Genomic DNA, 14,471 nt, shown 5'->3' with positions numbered 1-14,471 from the left:
CCTTCCCCCTTCCAAATGAGGGGTTGCCCTTCAAGTGAAAGATGCTTTCATAATGGCGGCTGGGCTTCACTGTGTTCTTGCATTCCAGAATTTGTAATTAAAGTCACTTTTCCTTTTGATGATATTAGTGAGGTTCAAATGGTGCACAGTGTCTGTGTCGGGGACCGACTATCAGGGCCTTTATTTAAAGTCTTTGCACTCGAGAATCTTAGATGCCAATGGGTAGCATTTTGTTTTCTTGACCCTTAAGCATTCAGACCAGTGGTTCTCAATGTGTGTTCTTCAGACCCACAGCATTGGCATCACCTGGAAACTTTGGAGAGATGGAAATTCTCAAGGCCTGCCTGGACCTGCTGAATCAGAAACTCTAGAGATGAGCACCAGCAAATTGTTAACAGGCCTTTCAGGAGATTCTAATATACATACAGTTTGAGAACCACTGATTTAGGCGGTTGGTGACGATATAAGCTGGGGACGCTTCAACTTTCATGCTAAAGTAGCATGAGTTTTGAGCTCATGTTACTTCTCCTGTGCTGGGTCCTAGGCTAAGAGAAGCATGCATGAATTTGATTAATCTTCGCAGGTTCCCTCTGAGAGCAGTTTCCTTACTATCCCCTTCAACAGAGAGATGAGAGGATGGGGGCCTAAAGGGGGTTAAGTTACTTGCACAGGTAATGCTGCTAGCAGGGAGCAGAGTCTGTCTCCTGCCCACGGCTGCACTTTGACCACCCGCTCTAATGCTGGCTTGTGGGCACACCTCAGCCAAGTGATTGACAAGAACTTTAATAAGCTCTCTTCCTCAATTGTTTTCCCCATTGTCCTATCCTTTATTCCTTCTCCTTTTCTCAGTGCCTTCTAGTCCTTTTCCTCTCTCTTGCTCTCCCTCTCTCCCTCCCTCCTCCCCACTTGCCCTGCTCCATGGAAATGAACTGCTGTAAAATATTATCATCCTATCTTTTACCTTGTTCTCATTTAGCTCTTCATCAGAGTTTGGCTAAGGGTAAAACATAGTTTGGTCAAGGGTTTGGCCAAGGGTAAAACATAGCACTGAACCAAAACCTGGTGACTTCTGCTGTCAAGGTAGGTTTGGTAGGCATTGTTTGGATGCAGGGTAGCTAGTTGTCTAAGGGAAATGACACTGACCTGGGTCAACAGGTCAAGAAGTAGATATTCGTACTCTACCATAAAAACAAAAATATTCACTAGTGCAAGGATGGCAAGCATAAAACATTAAGAAAATAGAATTGAGAGTTTATAAATAAGCCCTCACATCTATGGGCAATTGATTTTGAGGAGGATGCCAAGATAATTCAATTGGAAAAGAGTAGTTTTCTCAGCAGATGGCACTGAGACAATGGGATATCAACACACAAAAGGATGAAGTTGGACCCCTACCTCACACTGTATAAAATATTAACTCAAAATGGATCAAATACATAAAGGTAAAAGTTAAAACTATAAAACTCTTAGAAGAAAACATAGCAGTAAATCTTCATGACCTTGGATTTGGCAAAGGATTCTTAACATATGACAGCAAAAGTGCAAGCAACCAAAGGGTGAAAATAGACCAATGGAGCTTCATCAAAAACAAAAACTTGTGATGACACCATCAAGAAAGTGAAAAGACATCCCACAGAATGGGAGAAATTATTTGCAAGTCTATATCTGGTACGGGACTTGTATCTGGAATATTAAAGAACTCCTAAAACTCAATAATAGAAGACAAGTAGCCCAATTTAAAAAATAGGCAAAGGATCTGAATAGATTCTTCTCCAAAGAAGACATACGCATGGCCAGTAAGTATACAATAAGATACTCAACATAATTTCTTCATTAAGAAAATGCAAATTAAAGCCACAATGAGATACCACATCACATTCACTAGGTCGGCTAGTATTTAAAAAAAAAACAAAGCAAAACAAAAAAATGAAAATAACAAGTGTTGGTGAGGATGTGGAGAAATTGGAATCCTTTATATACTGCTGGTGGGTGGGAATGTAAAATGGTGCAGTCACTTTGGAAAACAGACTAGCAGTTCCTTAAAAAAGTTAAAAATAGAGTTATCATTTGATCCAGCAATTCCACTGCTAAGTATATACCCAAGATAAATGAAAACAAATGTGCACACAAAAACTTGTACAGGAATGTTGGTAGTGGCATGATTCGTAAGAGCCAAAATTGGGAACAACACAAATGTCCATCAACTGATGAATGGACTACAAAAAAATGTGGCACATTCACACGATGGAATATTATTTGGCCATAACAAGGAATGAAGTACTGATACATGCTACAACATGGTTGAACTTTGAAGACATTATGTGAATGAAAGAAGGCAGTCAGAAAAGACCAGTAACTGAAGATTTCATTTATATGAAAGCCTAGAAGAGGCAAATCTATAGAAACAGAAAATAGATTATAGTTGCCTACAATGGGGAGCATGGTGTTTTGGGATGTGATGGATAAAGAGTATAGGGTTTTTTGGAGTCCAAAATTGGTTGTGGTGATGATTGTATAACTCTGGGAATACACTAGAAACCGCTGAATAGTGTACTGCAGATGGGTTAATTATATGTGAGTTATGTCTGAATAAAATTAACAAAAATCAAACAAAAACCATTAAGGACATTATATCCATCCAGTTCTTCTTTTTGGGTGCCTCGGTCATTCATTCAGCATCATACTTCCTTCATGCCAAGACTCTACCTACCTCTTCACCTCACCATGCCCCTTCTTCTTCCTTCTTCCTTCACTTCTTCCTGCTGCCTCGTAAGTGAGCAGGTTCCCCAAGGTTCTATCTTCAGCCTCTTGCTCAGCTTCTTCTTTCCTGTGCAAATCCAGTCCTGTGGTTTTCATTCCAATGTCTTTCAAATCTTTCTCTCTGGTTCTGACAGCTTCTCCCACCTCTCTTCCACATTCCCAACTGCCCGCTGGTATTTCCATTTGGATGCCTCCAACTTAACTTGTTTAAAAATAATTTGATATCTCCCTTTTCCTTTTCCCCCTACCCCAGCTCATTCTCCCATTTTCCCTAATCCTATTAATGCTGCTCCTTTTACTCCAGTTACCTGAGCTTGATAGCTGAACTGTGCCTTGAAATGCTCTCTCTCTCTCCCCCTCGTCTTCCCTTGTCATTCGGTCCAAATCCTATTGGATCCTTGCTCCCTAATGTTGCTTGCACTCATGTCTTCCTTCCCGTTCCATGGTCTCCCTCTTCTGTAGTTCAGCCCTAACTAGGGATGGTCACTAGCATTCCCACTGGCCATACCCAACCACAGGATATGAACTATGGAAGCAAAAGAAGGCAGAATTGCAACCTAAGGAAGGACTTCACAACTCCCTGCTATGAACTTCATTAAGGAGATTTCACAAGAGAGCTGAACAAAAGAAGATGAAACCCAAGGGCCTGGGAAGAAAGGCTTCCATTCATTAATGAAACAGGTCATCTTGGGGAAATTGAAACATATGCCCAAGGGGCTGGGTTTAGAGAGCCCGCTGACAGGCCTGATATTGACCAGTGTCCACTGGTACGGCCAGATCAGTGGTTGATGCACTGAAAGATTTCTGTGCTGATTGGTAAAAAGCCACTGTCTGGAGCCCTCCCGACTGCCCCTCACCTCCCTACTGCTCCCCCATAACTCCCTGACAGTGATTAGAAGCCCTGCTGGTAGCTGTGCTATCACATGGCTCTGACTCTATAACCACCCTGGTCTCAGTTTAGGAGCTTTTCCAGTGGCGGCCAGACCAAATCCACACTGCTTGGTGTTCTCGGGATTCATCTTCATCTGACCATCACCTAGCTTTCTGGTCTGTTTTCCATGACTCCTACAGTGCATTCTTTGTATGTGACTTACGCTCTCCCAACATCAAATTTTTGCTTCTGCTTTTCCCTTCCTGCTGTCTGCTGAAATCCTTTGGGTCCCCCAAGGCCTTGCTCATACGCTACCAGTCCCAAGAAGTTGCCCCAGCATCCCTCTGCCAGAGGTGATCTTTCCTTCCTCACTGTTATTTGTTATGCTTATGTCTCCTCACCTCTCTTTCTCTCTATATACATATACGTATTTGTATCTGAATATGCATATGTATATTTTATGGATATATCATTTTATGTATATAATTGAATGTATTCTTTCTTCAACTTATATGGCCTGGAGCCTTAACGTTAGTGCATCAATTTAAGGTTATTTCGGATATAGGAACAGAAACCAACTCTGCTTGCTCGGCTTGGTCCTCACATCTCCCCTCTGATTACCACACAGCCTCATGGCTCCCAGTCCTGTCCACCCCATCAGCCAATGGCTCCCAGGTGGGTAACTCCAACCTCATACACCCCATTTGTGCACTTGGCAAAGGGAACTTCCTGAGTCCTAACGTGAGCAGTGGGAGAATGGCATCCAACACGTACAAAATCCCCAGCCTTTCCCCGCTGTACCTTCGACTTAAATGCCTGGTCTTAAACCTCACATGCTTTGGGTTGTAAGCTATACTGTGTCTCAGAGTGAAACATTTTATTTAACAACTTCTTAAAAAAAAAAAAAAAAAGTATCGACTGTTCTCGCTTTCCCAAGCCGGTTAGCAGAAAGGACATCTCATGCATGAGTCAATGCCCTGTTGGAAGAAGAAGGGAAAAGTCAGTGTTCTCTCAGGGGCTTCTGAATGGACCGGAGCTGACATTTAATATCCCGGACACTGAGTAGAGGATTCTAGAGTTTGCTCAGTTCAAACATCCTCTTCTAGCATCCTAGGGGCGGATGTGACACAGGCTGACTCCCTCTATAGAGCATACACACATGATTATTAGTTGTGTGAAGGAGACCTGGAGCCCGTTTTAAGAACTATGCTGAGCGAAATAAGTGAATCAGAGAAAGACAATTATCATATGTTTTCCCTCATATGTGGAAGCAGCGCAGAGGATCATAGGGGAAGGGAGGGGAAAACTGAAGGGCAAGTCATGAGAAAGGGAGACAAACCATGAGAGACTCTTAACTCTGGGAAACAAACTGAGGGTTGCAGGAGGGGAGGTGGGTGGGTGGGGGGACGGGGTAACTGGGTGATGGACATTAAGGAGAGCATGGAATGTGATGAGCCTTGGGTGTTAAATGCAAGTGATGAATTGTTGTACATCTGAAACTGATGATGTACTGTATGTTGGCTAATTGAATTTAAATATAAAAAAAGAACTACTGAGTTTTTACTATATGCCAGGCGTTTCATACATTCACTGAACAACCTCGTGAGGCACATACTGCCCCATTTTGCTGATGAGGCCACTGGCTCAGGGAGGCTAAGTGGTGCTCCCAGTGTCATCCTCCATGTTCACAGTAGACCAGGAGGTGTCATGAGATGTACAAGGCTTAGTCTCCACCCCTGTCCCCGAGTTCTGGTCCCTGATTCCTTCAGGGACAGCTTTCCCACCCCAGACTGCTCATTCCTTTCTCCTTCTCATGCCCCTGTGGTTGGGGGGTTGAGAGCATCAGCCCGCCTTATCCTTCCAGCCCGTGAACCTCTGCACAGCATCTATTCCCTTATTTGTCTCCAGGGAGGTACGTTTTCCTTTTAAGAGGAGCTGTGGTCCAGCCATGCCCCCTTCATGTCTGGTTCCACAGAGGTCACCACTAGGATCATTCGGCACCACAGAGGCTGTCCAGGTGCGGATGTGCTAATGCTAGGATTTTGGTAGAGGCAGATTGTGAATTTTTGGAAATTGTGTTGAAATCAAATGACTGCACTCAGAAATCCCTGAAGCAGCACTTACATTCTGCTTTGGTTATTGAGCAAAAGAAAAGCAAGTGGAGGGCGTGGGTAGGGCAGAGGGGCACAAGAGGACACTTGGGGCATTTCATGTCAAATCCAAGTACAGGCGGGGCGCCTGGGTGGCTCAGTCGTTAAGCGTCTGCCTTCGGCTCAGGTCATGATCCCAGGGTCCTGGGATCGAGCCCCACATCGGGCTCCTTGCTCAGCAGAGAGCCTGCTTCTCCCTCTGCCCGCCGCTCCCCCTGTTTGTGCGCTCTCTCTGACAAATAAATAAAATCTTTAAAAAAAAAAATCTAAGTACAGGCGCAGATACCCGGGAGCATTCCACTACCGGGCGGCATGTCTGCATGGACACACTTGTTTGGGCGTCTCCTCAAATCTTCTTCCTGACCCTTGTCATCCAAGCTTGCCTGTCCTGTGTCTAAGCCATTTAAAGCAGGCCCTGTTTTCTACCAGAGACCGATCTGCAGTAAATGAACATGTTGGTGTTAACATGCTGGTGATCTATTATATTACCTTTCTCAAGTAACATGAAGTGTTCACAAGAGGTCCGGCATTCAGCTGTGCAGGCTGTGCACTGTACAACTTGGGGCCTGTAGTCCCATAGACTACTGATCGAGCAAAAATGCACTTCAATTCAGGAAGCCCTTAGGGAGATGATGCAAATGGTGGGGAGTGGGTACCTTTTGCAGGAAGACTCAGAAGGGGTGATATATTTTATAAGAGAGGACAAGTATAGCTTGTGGCAGGATCAAGAGCTTTAGAAGCAGGCCAACCTGGCTTCAGGTCCTATTGTCACCCTATTACTACTTAGTACCTGGCTCACCTGGGTAGGTGACTTTACTTCTCTGAGTCTGTAAAAGAGAGGGTGGGGAGGCTCTTCCTTTATACTCTGTGTGGGGGGTGGCCCCTTTGGCTGGTTGTCAGTCCTCTGGCTTCCTGCATTCTTCCATTCCTCTTGGTCAGTAACCTAGCTAAAGATTTCTTACCACCCAAATCCAAATGCAAAGGGCATCAGGCAGTTGCATATATATATTATCATGTAAAATATGCATAACGTAAAGCATACCATTTTAACCATTTTTTTTAAAGATTTTATTTATTTATTTGAGACAGAATGAGAGAGAGAGAGAGCTCATGAGATGGGGGAGGGTCAGAGGGAGAAGCAGGCTCCCCGCCGAGCAGGGAGCCCGATGTGGGACTCGATCCAGGGACTCCAGGATCATGGCCTGAGCCGAAGGCAGTTGCTTAACCAACTGAGCCACCCAGGCGCCCCCCATTTTAACCATTTTTAAGTGTACAGTTCAGTGGCACCTAGCTGGGTCACTGACCAAGAGGACAGGTGCTAGTGGCGGGGGGGAAGCAGGGAGTAGGGTTGGACGTTTCTCCCGAGTGAGGTATCAGGAGGTATCTGAGAAGGGAATGGCTTCTGGCTCCTATCCCAGAAGACACTGGTTTCATCGTGGGGATGTGTGTTTAATATTCCCGTAACAGCAACAAATGATTTCAATTTTTTTTTTTGGACCCGGGCACAATTTTGATCCCCTGCTCCCAAGAATAGGATTACTCTTTCATCCAAAGCAATCATGGAGAATCTAGTTCTGGGCCTTTTCCTTCTCTCCACTCTCCTTCCTTCCCCTCTCCTCCCCCTTCCTCCTTTTGTTCATAAAATGGATGCTGAATTCTCACCAGAAAGAAATAAAGGGCGAGAGCATCCTGTGTTCAGCTCAGAGAATCCTCGAGCACTACGCTAAAGGAATCACTGACCTAGAATGCCAGAGGTTTGTGTGGGCTGCAGGGAAGACAGGGGGTCCCGGCCCTGGGAGGAGGTGTTCTTGGCTGAACTGCAGCCCAGGCTTTGTTCTTGGCTCCAAGCACAGCAGTCCCCAGCAGGTACCTGGGGTTGGGACCCTCACTTTGGGGGCAGGACTTTCCCAGCAGCCATCAGTTACCTGCCCTCTCTTCCAAGCTGCGAGCTGGAGAGCTTTTCCACTTGGAACCCCACTATGGCCCTCTCCTGTCTCGCTCTTCTGACCGACGGCCCGGTCGGCAATTAGTAAGTGTCACACCTCGACTCTCAATCTATGATGGTTGAAAAGATAGATCAAAGCGATCTGCAGTGTGCTGTAGCCATAGAAAGAAGAGAGAAGGCCAATTAAAAAAAAATAAAGTTTGCCTTAAATCCTGACACACAGTGCACCACGGCCTGCACCTCCCACTCCCTCACAGTTGGATCTAGGAGAAGGTGGCTGTAAGTGCTGGAAAATAATAGTTATCCAGACCCTTGGTGTGTGGGGCCTGGGCTACCCACTAGGGCTTCCGGAATAAAAAAGTAATGCTTCCATCTGAGTGCCTGAACCAAAGGAGCGGGCCGCTGTGTGGGTGTGGGAGCCGTGCCTGGGCTCTTGAGCAGAATTTATGTCCTTCATCTGCAATTAGCCCATTGCCACTTCTGAGAACATGAATAGTTCACTCTGCTGTTAATGGGAATGCTGTTCTCACCCCAATGGGAGGAAAAATGCCCAGAAACATGTTGAATGGATTTTTTTTTTTTTTGATGCTTAAAAACATTGCAGTGATTTTCTGCTTCCAAAAAGGACATGTTGATAACTTTTCCATATGGTAATTTTCTGTTATGATTGTTAGTGGCTTGGCAATTTTTAAGACGAAATTCCTAACGGTCAGCAGAATTTGGTCCCATTTTCAATCCATAAGACCAGTTAAGTTTTCAGGGAGGAAGCCATTATTTTTTCCCTTTTTATTCATACTGAAAAGACATGTCTCTGTGCCCAATCCCATAGTTACCTCATCTTTTCTAATGTGGCTTCAGCTTCGTGAGGAGCCTTGGGCATGGATGCGAAGGCAGCCTGATGGGCCAATCGTTCTCATGGTTCGGAGATGCCAGCACTGAGTTTCCCCAAGTTACCTTTTCCAATTCCAATAACATTCTGTGCGTCAGCGTTGCCAGGGTAGATGCGGCCAGGCCCGGGATAGAAACCCTGTTTTCCATGCAGAGATGACTCTCATACAAACAGGCTCTCTTCCCTGCCCGACAACAGGCTGTCTCACACAACTTAAAAATTCAAAATGTCTTTTCCTAAAAATACCAAAGAAGAATCTTACCAAAATTATTTAGTATCACTTGTTTTTTTTTTCTCTCTCCGCCCCCCCCCCCCCCCGCTGTGGTTGGTATTCATGGAAGAAGTTATATTTATGTACCTAATAGAAATAATGTAGATGATCCTAAGAATGGTGTTAGCTCTGGAAACAACCCAAACGCAGATGATGTTTGAAATGAGAGAATGAGAGGATTTGCAACCTCCTCCCCATGAGAATTGCAAGTTTTCATTTGTAAAAGGTGGTGAATATACACGTGTCGAGCCGGAATGACTACCTAATGTCAAAGGTGAATGGAAACTGGCCTTTTCAGATGCCACTTTTCTGTAACCCTTCCCTTTGGTGGTCTTTTCCCTTCCAACTTGCCTCCGTCAATTAAGCTATGGAGGGCTTAGGGCCGAGGCAAAATGATGCTTTTTTCTTTTTTGTGAAGGCTTGGTTATATTTATTTACATTGGGCACTAGACATGTCAGAATGTATCCACCTGCTGATGCCAGGTTATAAGAAATTCACTTCACAAAAACATTCCTAGGATGGTTCTCTAAGCAACAGATTCCTGGTACGCTGAAGGGAGTGTTTTATCTCAGGGAACGGCAAAATGTCAATGGCTGCGTCTGTCCAGACTCTCAGTTGCAGGTGACAGAATCTACCCCGTCTAAGCAGAACGATATTTACATAGGGATAGAGCTTGCCTTCAGAATTTGGGGACAGACGAAGGAAGGCTACACAATAATCTCACAGGAACAATGTCCAAAATCATCCCACGGAGTCAGGCTGCCGAGGAGGCTGATGCCTTTCTCCTGACCAGGAAGATGCTGCCTCAGCCAGAGCCACGTGCCACCTTTGCTTCGCTTGGTACTTGCGAGAAGGTGTACCTTCTCTCCATGTAACTCCATTCAGAATCCGAGTGCCTGCGCCCCCATCTGATGTGTCGGTACCAAGTCTCACCCTGAAGCCTAGCCAGGAAGTGTGGGATACATAAACTGTAGCTTTCCAGCTCCTTTCCCGCAGGGAACTGCAGGAAGACGCATTAGAATAGGGTAGGAATGGAGGTTGAGGAAGTCAACCCACAGGAGTTACCATGTGTGAAACAGACCAGAATACAGTGGGGAGGGTGAGTGGGAGCGGGGAGATGAGCCAAATGAAACAACTTTCAGCTCAGTCTGGCAGCACATAGACCCTGGGTTAGAGAGCTCAGTATAAACTGGTTGGTGGAGAAGCCAGGATTGGTCAGTGGTTATGGCATCCTGAAGGAGTCTGTCTAGCCTGGCACCTACCTAGCCACCCGGTGTCCCTCCAGGCCCACCTCACAAGCAGTGCTGTAGGGAGGTCAGAGGACATTCTCAACCATCCAGTCCTCTATCTTGAGAGGGCTTTTCTCTCCCTCCCAAGGGACCTGGAGGCTTCTGGAGTGCCCTTCTCCTCATCTTCTCCTCCTCCCTTGTGTCCAGGTCTTCTTCTGGGTGGTCTTGGCTCTGGGGATGTAGCATCTGCTTCTACTCCAAGCTGGAGCCATGTTTGAGCCGTGTCAGGGTCTGAAGTAGAACATACAAGATCGTTTTGTTTATTTCCATGTGGAGCTTGAGAGAGACATCTTGTGATGGTACAGCTATTCCTTTCATGGTTTCTTTACTTACCTCATCTTATTTGGCTTTCATAAAAATCACCAGGTTTTAAGAGAATTATGAATATGCTTGAAAGAGGCAAATGATAGTGGTGATATATTTTTACTATGCTTTTTGCATCTGTAACACATGTTTAACCATCCTCTGAGTTAGGTCTAATTACTCTCAACATACAGATGGAAAATCATAGATTTATAGATGGAATTTATAGGTGGAAACTGAAGTTCAGAGAGGTAAAGTGACCTGTTTAAAGTAACACAGTATCTCAGAGCTGGTCTGGTGACTCGAGTAGAAGGTTCTGTTCCCACATATGGAATTCTCTTGGCATAAAGATATGAACAAGAGTAGATGGAGGTGGGAGGCTCGATATTGAGGTGAGGGATATGCGTGTGTGTGTGTGTGTGAAGGGATCATGCAGATTTTATGAAGTTTTACATAAATATATATGCGTTAATTCAACTACAGTGCATGGCTGGTAGGATGTTGCATTTTTCGATTGAGATCTTACAACTTGGCATTGTTATCCCATTGTTCTACCTTAACAAAGCCAGGGTAGCTGGAAGAATCAGGCCAGGATTGCACACATGCTTTTTATTTGCCACATGGGGCCAGTTGGCAAGATGCCTATAGAGAGTTGACGCCCCAGGGAACTAGAAAACACTGATTGGCCCACGACGAGGTCAGAAACTCTGAAGCATCTGTCTGGAAGAATGAATATTCCCTGACATTGCCTACACCAGCCCTCACCCTGGGCTGGCATTTCTGCCTGTCCCCTCATGGAATGGGCGAATAAAATGAAGAGGAGGACGGTGAGGTTTGCCCAAGGTCCTTTAGTGGGCAAACGTCCTGCATTGCTGTCCTCAGAGGGCCGGACTTCATCCAGGGCAAAGGTTCCTGAGAAGGGCCAGGCCCTGAGGAGAGGGGCCAAGTGTAGAAAGAGAAGGTTTAGCTGGTAGGCATGATGAGAGGCTGTGTGATGGGAGTCAGGGAAGTTGATCCTTGAGCGAAATTCACTCATTTGTGCAGCATCCTCTCTCTGTATTGAGTGCCAGGCCCTGCACTGCACCCCGAGCAAATTATACCTGCTTTTGAGGAGCTTCTACTAATTAACAGATGGATAGCAACACTGATCAGAAATAACAGTGAACCTGCGTATAGCATCCTACACCTACAGAGCATTTTTCACCTGCGGTGTCTGGTTTCGCCCGCACAGTTTCTGGAGGCAGAAAGAGCAGGTCGATGATCATTTTCTAGTGAGAATCTCTAAAGCTCAGAGTAGTTAGACTCAAACTCATTCTTTCTGCTCTGCATCCCAGCACTCTTTATTTCAATAATGATGGTTTCAAGCCAAGAGTAGATTGTATTAATGCGAGGGAGAGAAAAACCGTGAACACAGTGTGAGATGCAGGATTTTCCCCCAACAATTCCTGAGAGCTCCCTGTCCCTCAATCATCACCCTGACATAGCACGCAGCACCTCTTCCTGGCCCACTTCACACAAGGCCTGCTGCCACTCCTAGGTTGCTTTGCCCAGCAGCAGCCAGCCTCCCCGGGCCACAACCCCCAGCGCTTCTGCAAGGATTCTCCCCAACCTTTCCACTCCACCCTGTCCTCTGTCTGTGGACTTGTGAGGAAGCCACGGCATTGTGCCACAGGAGGGAGGGACAACAGAACCACAGGCTCTGAGGGCACTGGAGGAGCAGGTCACAAGGAAGGCTACCTTGCAGCCCCGGGACCCTCTGCAAAATGCTGCTTCCTGGCCCTGGGGCATGGTCCCCACCCCCTGATGGTGGTCAAGAGGGGATATATTTTCCCACTGCCAAGAAAAGGTGGCACAAGCTTGGGATCACCATTCTTATCTATGTTTGAGGGACCTAGGGAATGATTCAAGCCGACAAATCCCTGGTTGTCCAGAATCCTAGGAAAATTTGGATGACTGTCAGGAAAACAGCAGGTCTTGTGCTAAGTCTGGAAAGTCAGGTGTGGTTCGGAGAACTGGGGCAGGGTGTATCGAAGTATCTAGAAACCATTTGTGTTGTATGTTAGGTTAGTTTACTAGTTAATCAATTAATCGTATTAGTTTCCCAGAGCTATTATAATGACCACACTCGGGGGTGGCTTAAAACAACACACATCTATTCTCTCGTGGTTCTGGAGGCCCAAGCTCCACGTTCAAGGTGTCAGCAGGGCCATGCTCCCTCTGATGCTCTCCCGGAGGATCCCTCCTTGCTTCTTCCAGCTTCTGGTGGCTGCCAGCAATCCTTGAAGCTTTTTTGTTTGTAGAAGCTTCGGTCCAGTCTCTGCCTCTGCTGTCGTCTGGCATTCTCCCTGGTGTCTCTGTGTCCAGATCACTCTCTTCCCTCATAAAGACACCAGTCTCTGGGTTAGGCCTATCCTAATCCAGCATGACCTCATTTTAACTTGATTACAAGTGCAAAGACCCTCCTTCCAAGTAAGGTCACATTCACAGGTACTGGGAGTTAGGGCTTCAACGTAGCTTTTTAGGGGACACCATTCGGCCCATGACAACAGCGGGAGATTTCAAGCACAGTGAAGAGAGCAAAGGGGGCAGTTTCAAATGTTGGAAATCATACCGAAGATTCGGGTGAATAAAAGGATAAAGGTATCAGCCCTAGGCAAGAAGAAGCAAAAAATATGCAGTAGGTGTAAGTTCAGCGACAGGTGAAGAGAAGATAACTACAAAATTAGTAAATTATCTTTTATGACTTTTCATGGTTATCTAAAGCATGTCTCATGAATCTTTACATCTACAGCAACATGATTATTGGTTCAGGCAGGTAAACATGGCCTCATAAAGAACAATTTGCTAGCAAGACAGTCCTTATCACCTTGACATTGAATGGGGGAAAAGATACAACGGAGGAAAATCTGTCACTCATGACAGTGAATAGAGCATTTAATCTGATTTAAAGTCCTCTGTTTCAAACTGCTTACTTGGCTAAACAAAGCTCTGTAATTCACTAGGTCGTATATGCAGCTTCCTTAAAAGTAAGATAAAGAAACTTTAGAGCACAGCATCCAAATAAATAAGGCACTTTTCCATTTAAGTGACTTATCTTGTGATTTCCCTTTAATTTAAAGTTAATTTCCTTCTTCAGCAGAGACTCATATTTCTAACTTCAGATTTTCTGCTTTGAAAGGGGGAGCTGAAATTATTTTGTTTGCACATGTGCACAGCATTCCTTTTAAAAGAACAGAATGATCAAAGATTAGGAGGTGTATTCTGAAAACAGGGGCTGGATGCAGCAGGATGTGGTGGCAGACAGCCTGTGAGGGATGGGAGGGGACCAAGTGGGGCCTCCCCTGGGCTCATAGAATGTGTGTGCTCAGCAGATGTTTGGTGAATGAATGAACAATAGCAGAGACAATGCAGGAAACTTACTAGAAATAAAGATGACAGGAGTGGAGAATGAGTGGGGTAGAAGATGTGACCTTCCTTTTGGAGATACTGATCTTACGCCTCTAGAAAGATCACTCCAGGAGGCAGAAAAGCAAAACTGGGGCTTAAGAGTGAGGTCAGGGTGGAATGCTGGTTTAGGAGGCATTGACATGGAAATAATAGTTGAAATAATGGGACCTGGTGAAATTTCTGATGGAAACTCTACACAGAAAAAGAGGTGGGCTCAGAACAGAACAGAACATGGAAACTGTTCACATTTAGGGGATGGTAGAGGAAGGAGGGCTGGAGGAGAAAAACACAATGGGGCAGTGTGAAGGTTGGTGTTGGTCAGTAGTAGGGTAACCTAGCTGAAGTTGTCCAAGTCCAGTGAAGGACAGGGCTTGAGGATAGACCCAGCTGCTGAAATGACAGGGAGGACAGGGATGGCAGGCCAGAAGATTCCCAGTATCCTGCAGCTGTGTGAGAGCGGAGTTAGAGGAGTGGTTGGTGCCCCAGGCATGGCTGCTGCTGGGAAGTGTGAAGCAGATGCTTTGGGATGATGGTGGGAGTTGTCC

The 14,471-nt window shown here is 45.7% G+C and overlaps 2 protein-coding genes across 8 annotated transcripts in view; both read right to left on the bottom strand.

Moving 5' to 3' along the window:
• The window catches only part of NPAS2 (neuronal PAS domain protein 2), a 166,746-nt gene extending 158,359 nt beyond the window's left edge, over positions 1-8,387 (bottom strand). For 3 of the 7 annotated variants that reach the window (XM_064572621.1, XM_064572624.1, XM_064572627.1), the window contains exon 1: positions 2,711-4,920. In XM_064572621.1, coding sequence (XP_064428691.1) covers positions 2,711-2,943 — 233 coding nt within the window. In that variant the 5' untranslated portion in view covers positions 2,944-4,920. Of the gene's footprint in view, positions 1-2,710; positions 4,922-7,706 lie in introns of those variants that run through there. The other 4 variants (XM_064572622.1, XM_064572626.1, XM_064572625.1 and 1 more) reach the window with 4 other exon arrangements.
• A 383-nt stretch (positions 8,388-8,770) lies between these two features.
• The window catches only part of PDCL3 (phosducin like 3), a 205,176-nt gene continuing 199,475 nt past the window's right edge, over positions 8,771-14,471 (bottom strand). Inside the window, exons 14-15 of the transcript XR_010405738.1 lie at positions 10,179-10,407; positions 8,771-8,851 (exon numbers count right to left, since the gene is read on the bottom strand). The gene's annotated coding sequence lies outside the window, so the exon portion shown is untranslated. The remainder of the gene's footprint in view (positions 8,852-10,178; positions 10,408-14,471) is intronic.

Source organism: Mirounga angustirostris, unplaced genomic scaffold, assembly GCF_029215605.1.
Source record: "Mirounga angustirostris isolate CCGP_5_RB_7025 unplaced genomic scaffold, mMirAng1.0.hap1 SCAF_10, whole genome shotgun sequence".
In the NCBI taxonomy this organism is placed as follows: domain Eukaryota; kingdom Metazoa; phylum Chordata; class Mammalia; order Carnivora; family Phocidae; genus Mirounga; species Mirounga angustirostris.
This window is presented reverse-complemented; position numbering and strand designations above follow the sequence as displayed.